At 42.2% G+C, this 19,592-nt stretch overlaps 1 protein-coding gene across 1 annotated transcript in view; it reads right to left on the reverse strand.

The window, feature by feature from the left end:
• LOC123959243 (serine/threonine-protein kinase BRSK2-like) overlaps window positions 1-19,592 on the reverse strand; it is a 50,629-nt gene that overhangs the window by 26,674 nt on the left and 4,363 nt on the right. The window contains exons 2-9 of the mRNA XM_046033193.1: window positions 19,121-19,237; window positions 15,865-15,898; window positions 14,291-14,359; window positions 10,046-10,192; window positions 9,076-9,107; window positions 7,170-7,334; window positions 6,889-6,986; window positions 5,617-5,767 (exon numbers count right to left, since the gene is read on the reverse strand). Of these exons, the coding sequence (XP_045889149.1) occupies window positions 5,617-5,767; window positions 6,889-6,986; window positions 7,170-7,334; window positions 9,076-9,107; window positions 10,046-10,192; window positions 14,291-14,359; window positions 15,865-15,898; window positions 19,121-19,237 (813 nt within the window). The remainder of the gene's footprint in view (window positions 1-5,616; window positions 5,768-6,888; window positions 6,987-7,169; window positions 7,335-9,075; window positions 9,108-10,045; window positions 10,193-14,290; window positions 14,360-15,864; window positions 15,899-19,120; window positions 19,238-19,592) is intronic.

Raw genomic sequence — 19,592 nt, forward strand, 5'->3', positions numbered from 1 at the left:
GTAAACTCAGTTTTCTGTTGTGATTTGTACAAACGCAACTCAATTGCACATAAATGTAAATAACACATTGCACAAAGTCTATTATGCGGTTTATTCCTTATTTATATATTTATGTATCCCATTTATTTTATATTTATATATGTTTAAACCAGTGAAAAACTGCAGTGACATAATTTCAACCTGTTTCAAAAATTGTGACATTTTTCATTTTGCTAATGCAGCATTTTTTTTTCCCTCGCCGACATCACTTCAAGTTATTCTTGAAATAAGTGCAGATTTTCAGTGTTTTTCTGAGATATTTTTGTTTGTGGCGAGGTGCTGTCTGTTAAGTTTTCATTTTCATTTCTGTTACAAAGTTAAATAAGTAAAAGACTTTTAGCTAAAAGAACATGCAACATTAAAAAGGGAAAGACAAAGACATGTGGAGGACTTTAGCAAGCACTAAACACTAAACTAATGGATGCTTAAAACAAAGGAACACAATGGATCTAACACCACATATAAACAGAGGAAGTACGACGAACGGAGCCGACCAATACCTTTCTTCCTTGCTGCAGTTAGCGTTTGTGATATCCAAGCTTTTACTGAAAACTGATTTGCTAAAAAGGAGGGGTAGACAGAAAATCAAGAGACAAGACAGAAAGGCAGTCACATAAGTGGAATCCTAATGCACGTCATGCAGCACTAAAAAGAAACAAACTTTAAATTTATGCAATGAAAAAAAAAATCACCATGAAACAAAGAGCAACACAAAACCCAGAGCATGCACAGATTGAGAAATCAGAAGACAAAAACCAGGAGGAGAAAACCCGTTCATGGGTCATGCTCGAGCCAGCGGGACATTCAACACGCTACAGAAACTATTTCGACATACATCCATCTCCTGGAACCTGTTTACACGGTTTTAATGTTCAGCTTTATAAACTCTGCTGAATCATTCATCCGCGAGGACAGAGCGTCAGAAGTGTAAAAACAGCACAGCAGCTAAAGCAGGCTCTGTGACGATAACAAATCAGGTCCTGCTGTGTGAACCTGATCTACGAGCGCCCTGTCAGAGCGGACAAATGAAACTTAATGCTGCTTGTGAGAACGTCTAATGATCAGGAGGCTGATTCAGTTCTGTGAAGCGCTCACTGTTGGTCCAGCACATGTTGATAGAACTGCTATGTTGCTGAAAAACTGATGCACTGCAACAGCAGCAGAGACCTCATCTCTCCTCTACAGCTAGAGAGCCTTTCCGGTGGACCACCATGGGACCTTGTTTGGGAAAAGAGTACGTACGGTAGTAAACAATGAGAGGCAACACATTTTTTCATCCCTAAATTACACACATGATGTTTGTCAATTTAAAAGATAATTTAAGTCAAGAAAGTTGCAGTTTGTTGAAAAACTGTATAAGATTGTGAAAATACGTAGTTAGAAAGTTATTATGTGATTTCGTTACTGTAGCTAAAACTTTCACCCAGGAGTCTGGTGTTCGTTTCCTGTGTGAAACAAAAAAGTCAATATTGAGTGTTTTTATTCGTTCAGTAGGTTATGTAAGTTACGCAAGTAACATAACTTAACTGACGTAAGTTAAGACACGTCAGTAACCACGAGGTTTTTCTAAACTTAACCAAGTAGTTTTGGTGCCTAAACCAAACTGCAACACTTACACTACATTAATAATGTAAACTAGTAGTTTTATTGTGAAAGTCTAACCAGATATTGCATATTTATTTTTGCTAACTTGACCGTGGAGCCGTGGAACATGTCCAAAAATGACCCAAAAGGGTACCCAGAGCGTTGTCTTGATCCAGCCCGCCCGTATGTGACGAGTTGGGATTGAGTCTGAGCTTCAGATCCAGACTCGAGTTTCAGATGAATGTTGATGATAAATGACTCTTAAATTATGAAGATTCTGAAGGATGTCAGAGCAGATTTATATTTTTATATTTATATATATCATTACATGTGAACATTTAATGACATAAATAAAAACCCTCTTCTGAAACGCCTCTCTCTTCTCCAGCAGGTTCCAGCTGCACATCTACTTTAAACTGAACATCTTCTGTCATCATTTTGCAGAATGGTGAATCAAAGCAGCTCCTGGAGGAGGTGGAAGGTAAAAATATTTATTTTTTGGGAAACATTTCTTTCTGGTAACTGTAGACACTGCAGTGCTCGGACTGCCCGTCTCAGAGATACTAAATGACGGCCAAATGAATGTAGATTCAGGGCAAACAGCTCAACGTTAAAGCTGCTTAACCTCAACTCAGCCAACCAAACTTTTATCCACTCGCTTTTATGTAATGTGACGCCATTCATTTCATCTTTTCATGTTTTATTCTTTCGGTCTTTTTTGTTTTCTTTTATTTAGTGTTTACTGTATTGCCATACGTCATTACTCTTATTTGACATTGTTTTGTTTACTTGAGCGCTGCTGGTCTGTTGTTTTCACTGACTGTCAAAGTACTTTGAAAAACGTCTTCTGAAATGCTTCACAAATCCCAGCCTGCTATTCAGTAAAAATTCTGTAACAAAAAGAGAGCTACCTCTCTGTTTCAGTCATTGCATTAGATATATACATTTAATGAAAATGTTTTTATTAGAGCCAGTTTGGAAGCGCCTCAAACACTAACTCCCTGAAGTTACTCAATTAGTGAAGATGAGAGCTCTTCAAAGGGTTTTATATGCTTAATAGCTACCAGTCACACATACTTTAGATCACAACTGACCATTTCCAGAAGCATATAGCAAATATTTTATAAGGTTTTCGAACATCTCAGGCAGCTGTTAGTTTCCATTAATTACAGTAAGCTATGAAAACCGACATTTAGAGGTTGCTAAACTTGAAGAAATCATCACAGTGTACATTTGTGTCCGCTGTGAAATGATTGTTGAAATACACAGCAGACTTTAAACTGCATCTCATGGTCTGTTACTGTGTGGACATAACGAGACAACCTAGTGTATGGATCTCCCATGTCGTCACATAAGGATGCATGATCAAGACCCCTCGGCGTCAGATAGTAACGCAGTGGAGGAAGCCCTTTAGTGTCATTGTTGAACGCTAAAACTAGGCTGAGTATAACTAACAGAGAGGTCAGAGTAAGGAGGTGGTTGGGTAGATGGGTGGGTCAGAAACCAGACTTTTACCCAGGAGACCACTGTTCATTGAAACAAATGAAACTTAAGGCTCGTGCAGACTACACGACTTTCAGCGTCGGCACATCACCGTGCTGTTCACACTACACGACTTTCAGCGTCGGCACATCACCGTGCTGTTCACACTACACGACTTTCAGCGTCGGCACATCACCGTGCTGTTCACACTACACGAGCTGACAGCGGCTCGGTCACCCGACGCTGGTCTCCAAACCACGTTTGGTCAAGAAAACACGTGAAATGTGAAACGTGACATGACACAAACCTACACTCGAAACAGCTGTTTGTTATTCTTAAGACAAAGAATCTGGGTGAAAGGCTGGATCAGCACAGGCAGGCAGCAGGGATCATCTGAGTAAAAAGGGTTTTGCGGTGAAAAAGTAGCTGCCTGCTCTGATTGGCTGGATGTGGATGTCGAGTCGGCTGATTCCACCAGATATTTGGCGCGCTAGATATCTGGCTGGCGTCGGCGATGCGTCAGTGATGCCTCGTTGAGTAGTTCACACATAACGACTGCTGACTGCAGATCGATCCCTGATCACAGCCGGACGGTCGCCGAGCTCACCGACTGGCAAATCGGGCTTTATAATCGTGTAGTTACCTAAATCACATAAGTCATGTAGTTATTTTAACCCAAACCATGATCTTTTCCTAAACCTAACCAAATAGTTCCGTTTCACAACGTTAACTACTAGTTTTATTTTTTTTTAAGTCTAACCGGACGGTGAATATGACCCTATGCAGGCGGCCCGCAAGCCAATAATATCTGGGCTGTGGCCTGATTACTTTGATAAAAAAAAAAAAAAATTATTATATTATTATAGCAGCTGGTGCTGAAATAGATCTCAGTCATGACAACAAAAGTTACTCACATTATCACTTCCGCTTCAGTGATTGTGCCTACAAAATAAAAGCGCGAGAACATATTTGCAGCAGTGCTTTATGTCGTGTTTAAGGGAGAGCTTTAACTTTGAAAAGTTCTGAAGGAAATTCAAAAGAGTCTCTGGCTTACTTGACACACCTCTGAAAAAGCCGTCAGATCAGAATGTGAAAAGCAGGAATTTCCTCTGCCTGGAGATACTGGGGACACGAAAATGAGGTTGATGTGGACAGATCGCTGTGATGTACACGGTGTCTACACAATCAAATTTAATAATATGTAATACGATCTCTACACAATAAATTTTTTGAAAAAGGAAGAAAAAGAAAATTACCAGTTCAGCACGTGAGGATTGAACACGACTTTCCAAACGGGAGTCCTGTGCACGACCAACTGAGCTAATCGCACACACAGTAAATGGTCAACTGACGATGTTTTGGCCCGCCTTCTAATGACTTGAAACAAATTTGGCCCGATGCCAGACTTATTTGCTGACCCCTGCTTTAGGGTACCCAGGCCGTTAAAAAAGGGGGTCTTGACCAAGCGTCCATATGTGACGAGTCAGGAGGGAGAATGTATCAGAGAATACTCATGTGGGTCACTGACTATGAGCATGACTGTTAACCTAATGAAGGACCTGCTAGGAAATAAACTGGAACAATTGGCTGACTGGACAGTGGAAAAAATGTAAAGCTCTACAGTAAATGAGTTTTACATGAAGGAAACTCCAGGGCACAAAGGATTGATTTACATACATTGCTCCATATATAAGTAGAAAAATAAAAGTTTGCATGCAAGATGCACAAAATGTACAAATGACCTTGTGGCCAGTTCTCAGTAAACCTGGACCTCAGTGTAATGGTGCTTTATTGATCGCATAAAGTAATCATTTTTTATTGATTAGAGCGAGCATGTGTCCAGGCTCATGTCATACCTAGAATACAAAATATGTTCTTTCACGGAATAAGCCAGAGTGTTAGCGCACATTTTTTGAGGCCGTGCCAACAATACAAACATCTGCAGTCACTTTATGCACCAACTTGCCAAACACATTTCAGGCCTCTGGTCCTCTCTGACTGCATGCTCCATGCACACTTTACACACACGTAGCACACACCTGAGAGCCCTGTCCATGCACTTAAACACTTGTTACGATTTTCCACCAGAGCTAAGAGCGCACTGAAACAGGAGTTTATGTCAGGTCTCGTGTAATACGTACAGTATATATCTAGAACCGGCAGAGCGAGAATGATGCGTCATGTATTTAACCGCAGTTTGGCGAAGGAGGGGAGGATTTAAAACTGTGGCCTGACCTCACAGTGAAGTTAAAACAGCTCAGCTCAGTGAAGAAGTGAAGTAAGGTCATACTGAGGGCGAACAGACGGCGTCTGTGGTATAAATTTGAAGAAGTGCTGCTGAGCTGTACGTCCCTCCCGTACTTCGCTGAACTGGGATTAAATGCATTATTTATCAGAACAGATAAAAACCATCATCAATTACACGTTGAACAACCTTGTTGGTCGACCTGTGTGTGTGTCACACATGTTTGTCCATGCTCGTGAACACACGCGCAGATCTCCGTCGCTCACCTCTGACCGTGGGTTGCCATGTCGATGGCTCGTCGCACCGGTACGGGAGACCCTCCCTCTGTGACACTCAGCACCTCCATGGACTTCCTCTCCGGTCTCCGTTTGCCGTGACGGCTCAGCATGGGAGAGTCCACGCGCTTCCTTGGAGGGTCTGCTGAGAGATGTCAGGGTCAGATCAGGGTCAAAGGTCAATGACGGCATAATACAAGGACAGAAACTAGTCAGGAAACCGAATCACCAAAGTCAGTTTTCAGGAATTAAAGAAAGAGTGTTTTTTTATCTTGACAGATTTTATCTGGAGGGTTGAATTATGTGGTCTACGTGTGCAGCTTTGAGCTTCTGGCTTTATTGCCAAAATACATCTGTGACAGAAATACAGCCATTGGAAAAGGAAGACGGGTTTTTGGATTAAAGAGCAGCAGACCTCAGACGATCCAACCGGCCCGATCAACCGGACCACGGTGGGTGATCGCTTAGAGGAGAGGAAAGAGACCTGTGATAGGAGCCAGCTTGGACTTAAGGCTGCTCCTAAAGGTCCGGACTGGACAAAATGTTGGCAAAGCAACGGAAATTAGAGACTGTTGTGCCCACATCTTTACAGAGACCTGCGCCAACAACATCCCGGATCAATCAGTCGGCGGGCGGACCGTGTTTCCGAGCTGTCAGAGCAAGACTCCAGCTGGACTCTGGATGCTTGGTGCTCAAACACAGTCAAGATGGACTCAGGACTTTTTAATGTGAACATTATCATCTTGTTTTTGCTGTTTACATTCTCCCCAAAAATGACAGCTCTGCAGAGACTTCTGGGTGTCTGTGCCTATTGTTTTATTTTATTTATATGTTACCATATTTTAATACACATTTAATTATCTGTAAAGTTCTATATGTGTAGCATTAAGGGACTTTTGTGATGGGATCTTGTGTAATGACAAATAAACAACCTTGTAATGTCATTTAGCACTAAACACAAAGGCTGATTGGTTTCACAGATGAACACAATGAAATGCTGACCTGATGATGAATCACTAAATTGTACAGTTGTACGGTCAACAGCTTATCCTGTGTACAGGGTCGCAGGAGCCAATACCAACTGGCACTGGGCGGGAGGCGGGGTACTCCCCGGACAGGCCGCCAGTCCATCGCGGGGCCAACACACAGACAAACAACCATTCACATTCACACCCAAGGGCAATTTAGAGTCACCAATTAACCTGCATGTCTTTGGAATCAGGACCTGTCCTTTAAAAACAACACTCAGGTGGACTGGCATACCAATCTCATTGCGTGGCGGCAGGTTCTGGTCCTCCTGGCTGGGATACCTCTCCTTACGGTCCAGCAGCAGGAAGTAGATCATCTTTTCCTGGTTGTCACTGGAGAGAATCAGAGAGCTCGCTGTCAGCTGAGTGCCCATTGGTTAAGAGCGGGACGGTAAAGATGCTCCATCATCACAAGACACGTTAAACAGAAGAATTCATCAAACTGACAATTTCTCAGCCGTCTCATATATTTATCCCGTCAGCCCTTATCTCCCACTCCTCCTCCACCTCACTCACTCCTCAGACAGCAGGTCTTTGGCCAGTTTCTCCTTGTCTCGGAAGCAGCCCAGCGAGTGCATGCTCTCCAGGACGTCTGGGTCGATCTCCTCGGTCGCAGAGAGCATCCTGATGGCCACCTTCCTGGGGACAGGCTGCTCGGGCTCAGGCTCATTCTTTCCAGCTCTGCAACACAACACACGCAGCTAACAGACAGGCCGAGACTGGCACTGAGCAAAGGGTTTAACTAAAGTTGCCAGTAGCTGGCAGCTTTTGCCTTTGAAGATGACCTTTCTTGTACAAACAAATGATTCCCTCAAAATGCAAATCATGTTAGGGTGGAAAAAGCCTCTAATTGAGCACACTGGGCAGCTCAAACCTGAAGGGAGACGTGCTCTACTGCACAAGACTTCCTGATAAGCAAGCAAACAAGTCTAACAACTTGAAAGGGAAGCAGTCGGGTATGCAGCGTAAACTCCACGTTAGAGCTCAATAGAGAAATGTGGCAGAAAGAAAATGCTTTGTTTCAGCCAAAACAATCCATGTGGAATAAACTAAATTAAAATACAAATACATTATATTTCTATACAAAACATTTAGTGAGTTCAAATTGTGGATGCTTCAGTTCTATGTCAGTGGTAAAAGAGTAGAAAAGTTTATTTTTATTTAAGCATTAAGAGAGTGAAAAGATCAATATAGTGTATAGTGGAATAAATTTCAACTTTGATATTACGAGCTCAGGGATCACCTGACTAATGAAAGGGTGCTAACACACAAATAAATGCAATGTATTCATAAGTAGACAACAATTAGACAATAGGTAAACTTGAAACCTAATAAAAATGTATTAATAGGATAAAAAAAGGCTCAAACATCCCTGTAATAACATATTAATAAAAAACAATATATTCTCTCTCTATATATATATATGGTAGTCCTGAATAATGCAACATATTCAAACTAAAAATTGAATGAATAACAAAAACAATAAATGAATTGGTCACACCTGGCGTCACATTCTCATTATTATTTAGATCTATCAGTAATTGGTAATGATTTTAGAAACACACAATCAAAATCTGTGATTCTCAGCCACACTTATAACTCATCAGTTTGCGTCGCATTTCTGGCGTTTCTGCCATCAGTTCAGTCAGAAATAATTACTCAGTATTCACCAAGCTAACAAACATGAGCAGTCACACAGGCTGGAAAGACACCTCCAGGTTAGACTAACGGATTCGGAGGAGAAAACAAACAGCTAAACGTCCGGGAAATTATTACCCTGACTATTTACAGACCCACTTCCTGCTTCACCTTTGACCTACTGTTCTTTCTGTAGTACTTGTATTAGTAAAAATCCTTCAAGTACATCAGGAGTTTAACGTTCACATGAACTGGGCTTTCGTTCTGAATCATCCTTTTGGTGCCGTCACTGTGTTCTCAGATCTCAGCTTTTACTTTGGAGGGTACGATGTTCTTATTACTAATAGGATTGATGGACAAACTGTAATCAAGTGGTTGACAGAAGTCTGAACCAGTGGACAGCGCTAAGGGATACGCAACATTAAATATGAGGTTACTGATGTTTTGGTTGAACCTGAAGTGTAATTTGAAATGAATCATTTGAAACTCAGAAGTACTAACTCCATTAGAGATCAGAGGTCCATTAGGAGCGATGGAGCGCGCTGATGTTTGAGCTGCCCTCTCAGCTTTGTGACAAACACAGCTCTCACTCTCAAGACTAATGGACCCGCTTCTTCTCCGAGAAGCTTCCATCAGAGATTTCAAAAACTGCTTTTGATGATGAGTGTTATTATTTTTCTGCATTACCTGCTGCTGAATTTTTCCTTCTATACCTCCCTAAATGTGAACATAAATACAAGCACTCAGACAGAAACAGGAAGGAAATGGACAGGTGGATACTCACAGGTACCACGTGTGCTTCTGGATCTGCTCCAACTGCAACGAAAATAAGAAGAGGAAGTAAACATTATTAAGATAATAACACCTGCACACAAATATTTATTCCAGCAGCCTTGGCTCTCTACGCGACTCTACACTATTTGTTTTGCTGTTTACAAATGTTGTTGTCTGACCGGAAGCTTCCCGCCTTCCTGCAAATGTGTGCTTTGTGCAATTGCATGATTTTGAATAATAAAATAAAAACGATCCAGGGTTTACTCTGCCTCTTGTCCAACGCTGGAGCTTCGGCCCCCTGCAACCCTGACCAGAGTGAACAGTTAGATAGATGAATGGGGCCTTGAAGAACAGACTCTTATCATCTCTCCTTGCAGCAGCACTTCATTCTACGAGCCATTTCAATTCTCCAAAACCTTCAATTTGTTTTCTCAGGGGCTGAGAATAATTTACAAGGACCTCTGAATCAACAAGGACCTCTGTTGGAAATGTTAGGTGTTCTCACTGCAGGTGAGTTTAGGTAAGAGCTTTCACAATGCAAATCATAAACTGTGGTAAATAACCAGTGATTTTCAAAACTATGTAAGTCACTGGGGATTGGCCCTTTAAGATGAATTGCTATGATTTTGCTCGCGTATCAGATGTGCAGGCGTTGTTATTCCAGACTGACTGTTCAAAGTTCAAATAACATGCAGAACAACTGCGAGTGAGAGCGCATTATCTAAACACACCCTTTGTTATTTTTGCAGTGTTTCTATTCTGAGCCAAAACAAATCCTTGGCTTGAGATGAAAAGATGTTATGCAGCACAGTAGCTGCAGGGCCAGTCATGGTGCAGTTCTGCTAAATTTAGCCTGAGCAGCCCCTAAGGCAACAGCCCAGACTGTGAAAATGCGAACCGAGCACGAGTCTACTGAAGATTTCAGCTCTCTCCTGCTCTGCAGCCGGGCCGGGCGCCGAGGTGATGTTAGGTAAGCTTACCGTGAACCTTTTGCCGGCATCCACCTCGATCATACCGCGCAGAAGGTTCTGACAATCTGGAGGGATGAAGTGAGGCATGTGGAAGACTCCCAGCTTCACCTTCTCCAAAAGATTCCTCAGGTTGTCATCGTCAAAAGGCAGGGCGCCCTGGAGAAAAGGGAAGGAGGAGACACCAGGACGCGTTGGTCACTCTATACCTGGAGCGTGACGTTTAGATTCAGCTCACACTTTGGTGACTGAAAACATTGTGAATACATTGTCTGGGAGATATTCAGGATCTGGGTTTGGTGTAATACTGACACAGAAAAGGATCATGGATTATGACCACGCGCCAACATCAAACAACTGAAAAACACGACAACAACACAGATTTAATCTTCTGTACAGTTCCTCTATTGTAAGATAGTAACAAATACAACAGTAACATAAATAAGCCTTTCTGTACTGTCTATTCTTTTCTTTCTGTTTGTCTTTTATCTCTCCAGAAAAGGCAGGAATCCGTTTGTATTTCTATTATCAGCGGAGGCGGGGCTTATATACGCTCCGCTGTGGTAATGAATTGTTGAAGCTGAGTTATAGTCGTCACACAGGTTTAATATACTTTAGAAACTAATATATCTAGCTGTTGTTTCAGTGTTTCTAATGCTGTAGGTGAAAGCAATGTCAGATGCACATTTTGATCTAAAAAGGGCAGGGAGGTTAAAGGAGATTAAAATTATGTAATCTATTAGTCTTAAGGATATTATGGTATGTTTATTATTACTCTGTGCTAGTTGGGCCGTTAAAGCGCACAGATTTTACACACCAATATTTTCTCTACTATCTAAGACCGCTTTGGGCTCTGCAGCAACATGTGCAGCTGGTTGATATCCATGTAGAAAAATTGAAAACGATCATCTCAATGTGCTCAGCAGAGTTGTTATGGCAACCTGCCCAGTAGATTGAGACATTTTTTGAGTAAAGATTAGAACAGGTAGACTGATGGTGGCGCTACAGGACTAGTCAGTTTCCTCAAAACACATCATCTTCTTGGAAGTATTAATACCCGAAACTAATGAAAGAAAATGTGGTCAGTCGTTTGCAAGACAACTTCATGGACCAAAGTGTTGGTGAAAGGGGAGTTCCTGCCTGATGGTGGCGCTGGAGGAAAGGTCAGGAGGTCCAGTAATCACTAGGAATCGTCAACTGGGGACTGTGAATATCTACTTCCACTATATTCTGTGACAATCAGGCCAGGAGTTGTCAAGAGTTCTCGAATCTGTTCAACAGCTGGGAGATGAGAAACCAGAACAAACTGCCCGAACAATCCACCCATCATGCACATGTCCTGTCAGGTGTTCACAGACAAAGAGGAGGGGACTGGAAGCGGTCCGTGAGAGATATCAGTCATCAGAGTTAGCGATGATGAAGCAGTTTGTGTGTCGCAGCCAGCCGGCTCTGCCTCTGCTCTCCAGTGACGTGATGACTGATACCGTTTCCTCCTCACTGAAAACGAGCAGGACGGAGCCAGATGGCCGCTGACACTGCCTGGGTAATCTAAACAACACAGGCGGAGAGATTTATCTTCACATGATGACCCTGTTATGTGCTCAATCTTAATCAAGAGAAGAACACACATGCGTGGTGTTGTTGTTGTTGGTGTGTGTGTTTAGTTGGTTGTGACTGCTCACTTGTCACTGTCACATTTTAATGCTGCTGCCGGTATGAAGAGCCTTTGTTATGCACATGCTAACATGCTAATGTTTTTTGATTCCAACTATTATCCAAATTATTCCATTGATTTATTCCTTAGATCAGAGAACTTAAAATCCATTATTAGAACTGCAAATTATTTGACCATAAATCAAGATTATTCAGCTCTGATCCATCCTGTAGTTGTTGAGATATTTCACACCTGAAGCAGTTTTGGCCTGACAGTGACATTACCATCCGTAGCACCTTGGCTCAGGTTCTCAACTTAAAAAAAAATAAAATCCTCATCAATATCGGAGTCAACGCGTCCGCCTCCCGTATCCGAGGTTGCCGGTTCAAGTCAGGACCGTGCAGTATGTTTATTTTTATTTATCTTACCTACTTATCGTTTTCTTCTTCAATGTATAGTTCAGAGTTGATGACTAAGATCTGATTTGTTTGTAACAGTCACATGGACTGTGATCTTTTCCAGTTTGAATTTAGGCCGCTTTCATATGTGGTCCAAATCAGATAGAGGTCGTATGTTTTTAAAACTCAGTCTGGACCGTCAGATCAGATTTCACGCGGCCGTCGTGTTAGCGGGAGCTGCGGTGAATGATAAAGCCACAAAAAGCCATAATGAAACACGTGGCTCTGTTTCTCCTCGTCCTCGTTATCATTTGCTCACAAATTTTCTTCCAGCGTATGTGGGCAGGGGGTGGCGAGCCATCTGCTGCGTCGCAAGGCTGCACAAGGCTAGAAACTTTAATGAAGGCAATGAAAAGTACGCAAATTTGTGAACATTTGTCATAAATCGGGAGAATTGTGACCCCGGGAGGAAAATAAACAACAACAGCGTGCTGAGTGTGATGTATTATTCCTTTGGGCATGAGGGTCACTTTCAGGCCGGAGCCAGTTCCCACTGGAGTCTGACGTGGGCCGCATATAACAACAATGTGAACAGTAAATTAAAAAAAAACAACGGGTCTTGGCAATAATTTGAAATTGAGCATTAAGGTCATTCAGGCGCACGGCGGTTTTCTTTCTGTGCTGATTTAATATATAATGTGGTTTCAAATATTTATTGGTACACAGTGTGTTTCCAGCATCCATCTTTAATTTAATCCCAACTGGTGTAAGACGCGCAGACGTTAGACTGCCTTCATGGAGCAGACTTCAGTATTAACGATGCCCCAAGTTCCTAGATGTTGACTCTCTGCAAAAAAAAAAGCTGCTGTCAGGGAGTTTGTTTTGCGCTTTGGCGACCTCTCTCTTCACCTTGGACATTCTTCTGGGAACAACAACAAGAGTAAAGAGTTCATTCAGCATAAATACTTTGGCCTCAGGAACTAAACTAAATCAACTTCTCCTTCTCTTTCCCCAGCAACACTGCATCAGACCAGGAGAGTAAACAGCTTTCCTGTGACAGCATATTCTGAATCACAAATAGGATAAAACACCTGGAGGGGAAGAGTCGAAAAGAGCAATGAGTCCAGTTTATATGTCCTATCAGAAATATGACTTTTAATCCCAGAGAGGAAAAGGTTTATAAAAACAAATTAATCTGAAGTATCCAGTGTATACTGTTTATAATCTGTAGGTTGACAGTTTAACCTTCCAAGTAAGCTACAAACTTTTGCCTGCGTCACCTGGAGCAAACCAGTAATCTTTAGCAAAGGTTAGCAAGTAGATTCAGGTTGGAGTACGAAGAGTCATATGACAAAGGCATCACATGGGATGCCCCAGTAAGGAAGGTAAACTCCTCGCTAAACAACTTGCTGTAAATCCTCACATTAAAATAAGGTTTTCACACTTGGCTGAGGTGGAGAAGTTGGTGCAAAGGAGGCAGACTTGGTGAATAAATGCTGACGTACATGAAACAGCTGCAAACATCAGATGTGCGTGCAGCGATGAGGAGGCTGTTCCCTTCCTCACATTAACACACGACACTAACAGAAATGTCGGATGTCATCATGTTGAGCTTCTACTGGAGCGTCACCTCGTTGTGTCTTCTTCTTCTTCTTCTGCAATGGTTTAATGGCAGCGACTGGAGAATCAGCTACAGCAGCTGTTTATCTCCGTCAACCAACTCATGTGTTTGCAGTAGTGGATGGAAACCAGCATTAATTCACATTTTCAATTCTGTTCAAAGTTAAAGTCGGATGAAAACTTGACTAGTGTTGGGCAAGAACACACCAGAAAGTGTAATTGTTGTTGTACTGTAGTTACTCTCTTCAGTAATGCGTAGTAAGGAATTACAATTTAAAATTCAGTCATTAAGTTACGGTTACTAATCCTAGTAAATGCTCTGTTGCTTCGACTCCATTCTGTAGAGATGATGTAACATCCTGATGAGACAAATCCTGGAGCTGGCCAATAGGCAGTGAATAACATAACGGGACCTTACGTCTAAATAAAATCCCTTTGGATATTAAAGCCCAAATTGAAATCTGTGAATCCACTAATTCTGTAATTCAACATTAGGACCAAGTGCCACCTGACTTTCACTCCAAGGAAAAAGGTCCGTTTATTTGCTTTTGCTGCTGCTGTTTTGGTGCATCGGCTGTGACTCACCACTAAAAGTGCAAACAGGATAACTCCACAGCTCCATGCATCTGCTTTCCTCCCGTCATACTTCTCTCCCTGGTGAAGACAGACAGCGATGAGATTCACATCATAAACTCTGTGCAACATTCATTCTTTTTCCCGAACTGCGAATCGCCCTGACTGCTCTGAGCGTTGGCAGCTTACTTAATGGAAAAAAACCGCACCCATTTATAGATGTTCCTTCAGTGCAGTGTGCAAACTATCCCATAGCTTTCGGGGGAGCTCGCTTTGGGGGGGTGACTGTCAACGTATCAGGCATGTTTGTCTCATTATCATATGTAGCCATTTTGCTACAATTACGCTTCACACAACAGCTGCGGCTGTGTTTGCGACCTGACCTTTCTTTTCTCCGTGAGAGGGAAGAATTCAGAAAGTTGTGCGACGCTGCGGAGAGCCCCCAGCTGCAGGAGTGCACGGTAATATTCACCCAGCCAGAGGGAACATTCACAAGCCGTTCACAGTATTGGGGCGTCCGGGGCGTCCGGGGCCAGGAGATCGCGGAGCGACCGACCCGCTGCGGACTGTCTGTGATTGTTCCCTCGGTCTGGATGAAGTCTGACAGTCCTGATTTTACGCATGGATCCATGATGATAGAGAAATGTAGAAATGAATGGCAATAAATCATGCTGTCAATATTTTAGAGACCAACCTGAAATATCATAAATCAAGCTTTTAGGGGAGCTGATGTCTTATTAAGCTCCCCCGTAGTTCACACCCTGCTTCAACGTAACATCAGCAATGTGATGGCGACTGCACTGCAGGCGTTACTTTGGGATGAAAACCTACCTGTTCTAACATGTCAGCATGTCAGTTAGTTGCTTTCTTTGATTCCCAAAATGCAAATACAAACACAGGCGTGGATCTAGGACAGTTGGGACATTATGTCAAGATGCTGCTGAATTTTAACTCCTTGTTGTGTTACTGGTATTTTCTTGTAACATTTATTTTGAAAATCTTTTTTAAATATCAATTTTACGCCAAGGTTTACATTAACAAAATAAACCGTACAACATCTGTTTAAAATCAGATTAAAACGTCCCATGATACAAGCTCTGTTTCAGGCTAACTATATAACCAAATACATATTGAACAAAACTCTTTATGTGTGTGTGTGTGTGTGTGTGCACATAAAAAGAGAAAAAAGGGATGGAGGGCAAACACACACACACACACACACACACACACACACAGCGTACGTCGGCAGAAAAATGCCCCAAACAAAGTTAAAACCAAATGTGTGCCCGTGTTTGCAAAATAGAAAATGAATAAGGAAGTCTTCATCATTGTGGTGTACATTAGATAAAGGGGGGGGGGCATCATCATTGGGTTTTGGCCTGATGTTCACAGGAAGATGAGGAAATGGACAAAGACGTGCAAGACTGCGTCACAAAAATCTGATCTTTTAAGTGTGTTTCAATCCAGTGAAGGACGAAGAGGCCGAGCGCAGTGAATGCAGAGAGGAGACGTAAGAGCCATTCTGCAGAGTGCAGCCGGAGCCGCTTTTACTGTATGAAAGAACGAAACACAGAGAGAGCACTTACCCTGATAACCTCTGGGCAGGCGTAGTGCGGAGATCTGTAGAAGAGGCAAAGAGGCGGTTATGCTGGAGAGTCCACATACAAAATCACACAAGACTGCACACTCAGCCAGCAGCCACAACCTGTACACGAGGAATAAAGTGACCAGGTGAATCTCTGAAGAAATATAAACCACTTTAACCAAAAACATCCAGGACACTTTTACTGCCTGATGTGGATTATTAGTTGTTAGCTGAGTGAGCATTACATAACATGAAATGGCCTCAGTCCAAATTCTTGTGATGATGGCTCATCCTGTTGAATAACATATGACAGCATCCGACACCGTCTCCACAATGTGACACAATTTCACAGCAAACAACAGCCAAAGTAGTGAAATGCTTTATATAAAAAGGAGCACAACAGTGTTTTTAGCTTATTTTAGATGCAAATCACGTGTACTTCCGTAAAATCCGAGGAATTCATCACAGACACTCACGGGAAGTCCATTCAAAACGGCAATGTTTCGAAACGCTAGCGTTTGATTTTGAAAGTGTAACCGGATGCTACATATGTATTGTTGCTAACTTTACCGGATGTTGCTAAGCGTCGCTAACTTGACCGCGGAGCCTCAAACGTCTAAAAATGACGCTAATGGGGTACCCGGGGCGTTAAAAAGCGACGCCAAATGGCCTTGACTCAGCATCATTATGTGACAAGTCGGGAGTGAGCATGTGTTGCACAAGCATGATCACCTTTGACCTTGGAAAAGCCAGGGGGCCCCCGTCCACTTCATACTTTGCAGGTCAAAAGCTACATTTTAAAAACAATTGTAGAAGTGACAAGGAGCCAACGGAGAGAAGCTGGAGCAATGTGTGATGATGAGGAATGCACCTTTAACCAAAAAGTACAGGGTAAAAATCTGCCATTTTTACAAGTCTGAAAGTATAATTATTGATAGTGAAGAAGAGCAGTTAAGTTTTGGGGGATGTTGATGGCTTCGGATCTTCTGAGATAAAAGGTAAATGAAGAACACAAGAACTGAAGGAGGAAAGGGAGGACTCGGGAACAGGTCACGACCGGAGCTGCAGTCATAAAGATCTGCGGTGTGTGTGCTCAACATCTCCTGAACAACCCAACATTTTTCCGGCCTTCCTCAGCGTGGATTAATCACAACAAATGAAGCAAGAGAGCGCAACTCTTCCAACTCTGCGCTACACGAGCACAGATCCCACAGTAAACACACCGTCCATCATTGCCAACATCATACTTAATTATGCTAATGTATGCAGAACCAGTCGATCTGAACTACCCAAACACAGACGTGTCAAAATGCACTAACTGCAATATAATTACACCAGAGCAAATTTTCATCCTTCCTGCTTGAAGCGACTCGGTCGCTGAGTGACATTTAATGAATTTCATTAACGTCATATGAAGTGGAAGAGTCATCTTGTTACTCATGCGAGATATTTACAGCATCCTTCAGAGGTTCTTCATAAAACCCGTCTGCATCAGCGAAGTGTCTGACAGACGCTCTGTTCTTTGCACTGGTCACTTATGTCGTCTTATGTTGCGTCTGCACGATAGAGAACAGTGCGTCTCTGTACACATGAAACCCCTTGGCATTTATTACATCCTGTAAGCATGGCTGTGGTCATTTCCAGGTCAAAGATATCTGGCATTTAAGTAAAACTGGGCTAAAATATGAGTTTGACAAGGGCCGGATGAACCCACGAGGGACAAAACCTGGATGTGGGACGCTTTGTTTAAATATTTTAAGTGTTTTTGTAGTGGTGAAGCCCTTTGTAATGCTGGTTTTTAAAAGTTCTATATATTAAAGATATACTGTAATACCTTCCTTACTTACTTTTGACCATATCACATCCTCATCAACACATTTAATGAGATTAAGCAGATTAAGGTCAAGAATGAACTGTAAAGATCCATTTTTAAGTCAACATGTCCTAGAGGGGCTCAGAATAATGGATAGTTTGAAATATCTACATTTACACAGCAACGAATAAGAACTGCATGATTCAGTCAAACAGGAACAAGGGAGGAAACAGATCTTGATTTTTAAACGTCCAGAGTGCGTCCAATGTAACGGGAGCACATACTGTACAATGAAACTGTATTTCAACATGTAATTATTAAAATGAAGTAATTTAAAAGCTGCTGCAGATATGTAAAATCTTTTGACCTTAAATCACCAAATTCATTCTAACTGGGAACGTAGTGGTTCTGACTGCAGTTGTCATGTTTGCTTCATTAACGACCACACAGGTGAGCTTCCCGTCGTGGCCATCAGAACATACACATTTATTTTAACATAAACCCTTCTGTGTCGCATTATTTCAAGGGGTAACGGCGCCTGTGTGTTTGAATTATACTGAGGACTAATCAGTAACTGTAGGCAGAACATTTTGCCCAGTAACAACATGTTCTTCTCTCTCTCCCTTGTGCAACCGGAGGAGTCTGGCTTTAGCTGTTCCACTTGACTGACTCCATGAAACACAGGTTGGCCTGAGGTTAACTGTGGCGGGCGGGACACATCGGATCAGTCTGTATCTTGCAGAGCTTTCTAAAGCCTGCGGAACAAACAACCAGGACCTTACAGGAGCCGCAGCATCTTTAGACGGCAGCCCACATCAGCAAGACACGCATCTCACTAAAGCTGGTGTGTTATTTTAAAGATACACCCAATATTTTATTAATTTACTCAAATAAAATAGTTGTCTGAAGGGGGGGTTGCTTAATAATGTTGCTCCGTTTTCTTTATTCCTTTAAGATTGGACACATGTTTTACTTAAAACGGCCTTTACTTCATTTCCTGTAGGATTCCTCTTTCCATACTTGCACAGCGCGAAGAATCCGAAACTACTTTGTTACCATCCAGATTTTGTTGCATCAGGAAGAGACAAGAACAGGAAGCTCAATAAACAATGTTTTCTGAGGCACTAAGAATATCCTGTTCATGACTCCACATTCTGACATGGCAACAAGACATCGTTTATTTCACAATAACAAAAGCAACAAAGACGTGTTGCTGCTTCTGCAGGAGTTGTGTGGCAACGTGGGAAAGAGCAAGGACTCTGCTCCATCCCTTTCTAACTTTAGGTTGTCAGCTGCAGTGTTATGTGTGAAGAAGGGGTGTCAACTCCGAGACAGGATGAACAAAAGGTGAAAAAGAAAAGACAATCGAACAACACGTTGCGCACTGTTTAGGACTCTGGGACTTGAGTGTGAAGATTTACTCGATGTGGCTGAAAACACTCACCCACAGCTGGTCTCCAGCAGACTGTCCCCGACCTGCAGAGACGCCATGCCAAAGTCTGCTATCCTGATGTTGTTCTTCTCGTCTAACAACAAGTTCTCAGGCTTCAAATCTCTGTGGCTGCAGGACGACAGGACAGGAAACAGAAGAAAGAGATTGAAATGTTGATTTAAATTGAAAAGTGACGACCATCCTGACACCTGGAATCAATAACCTCCGTCTCTGCATCCATCCAGGCCTCCACCAGCTTGTTTTGGGTTTTATTAGTATTTCATTTTTGCTTAAACTAAAAAAAAGCGAATGTTAAAGTTCTAGTACCTCAATAAAATGTGTCACTCCCTTTTTTGTTACTTACTCCAGTTGATGATGTTGGATATATGGTTTATTTTGGGTCAGACAAAAATCTTTTGACCTCTGAAGACTTAACTGCTTAACTGATATCTCGAAACTGTAAGTCAAAAGCAACTGGAAGATG

This window comes from Micropterus dolomieu, linkage group LG20, assembly GCF_021292245.1.
Source record: "Micropterus dolomieu isolate WLL.071019.BEF.003 ecotype Adirondacks linkage group LG20, ASM2129224v1, whole genome shotgun sequence".
In the NCBI taxonomy this organism is placed as follows: domain Eukaryota; kingdom Metazoa; phylum Chordata; class Actinopteri; order Centrarchiformes; family Centrarchidae; genus Micropterus; species Micropterus dolomieu.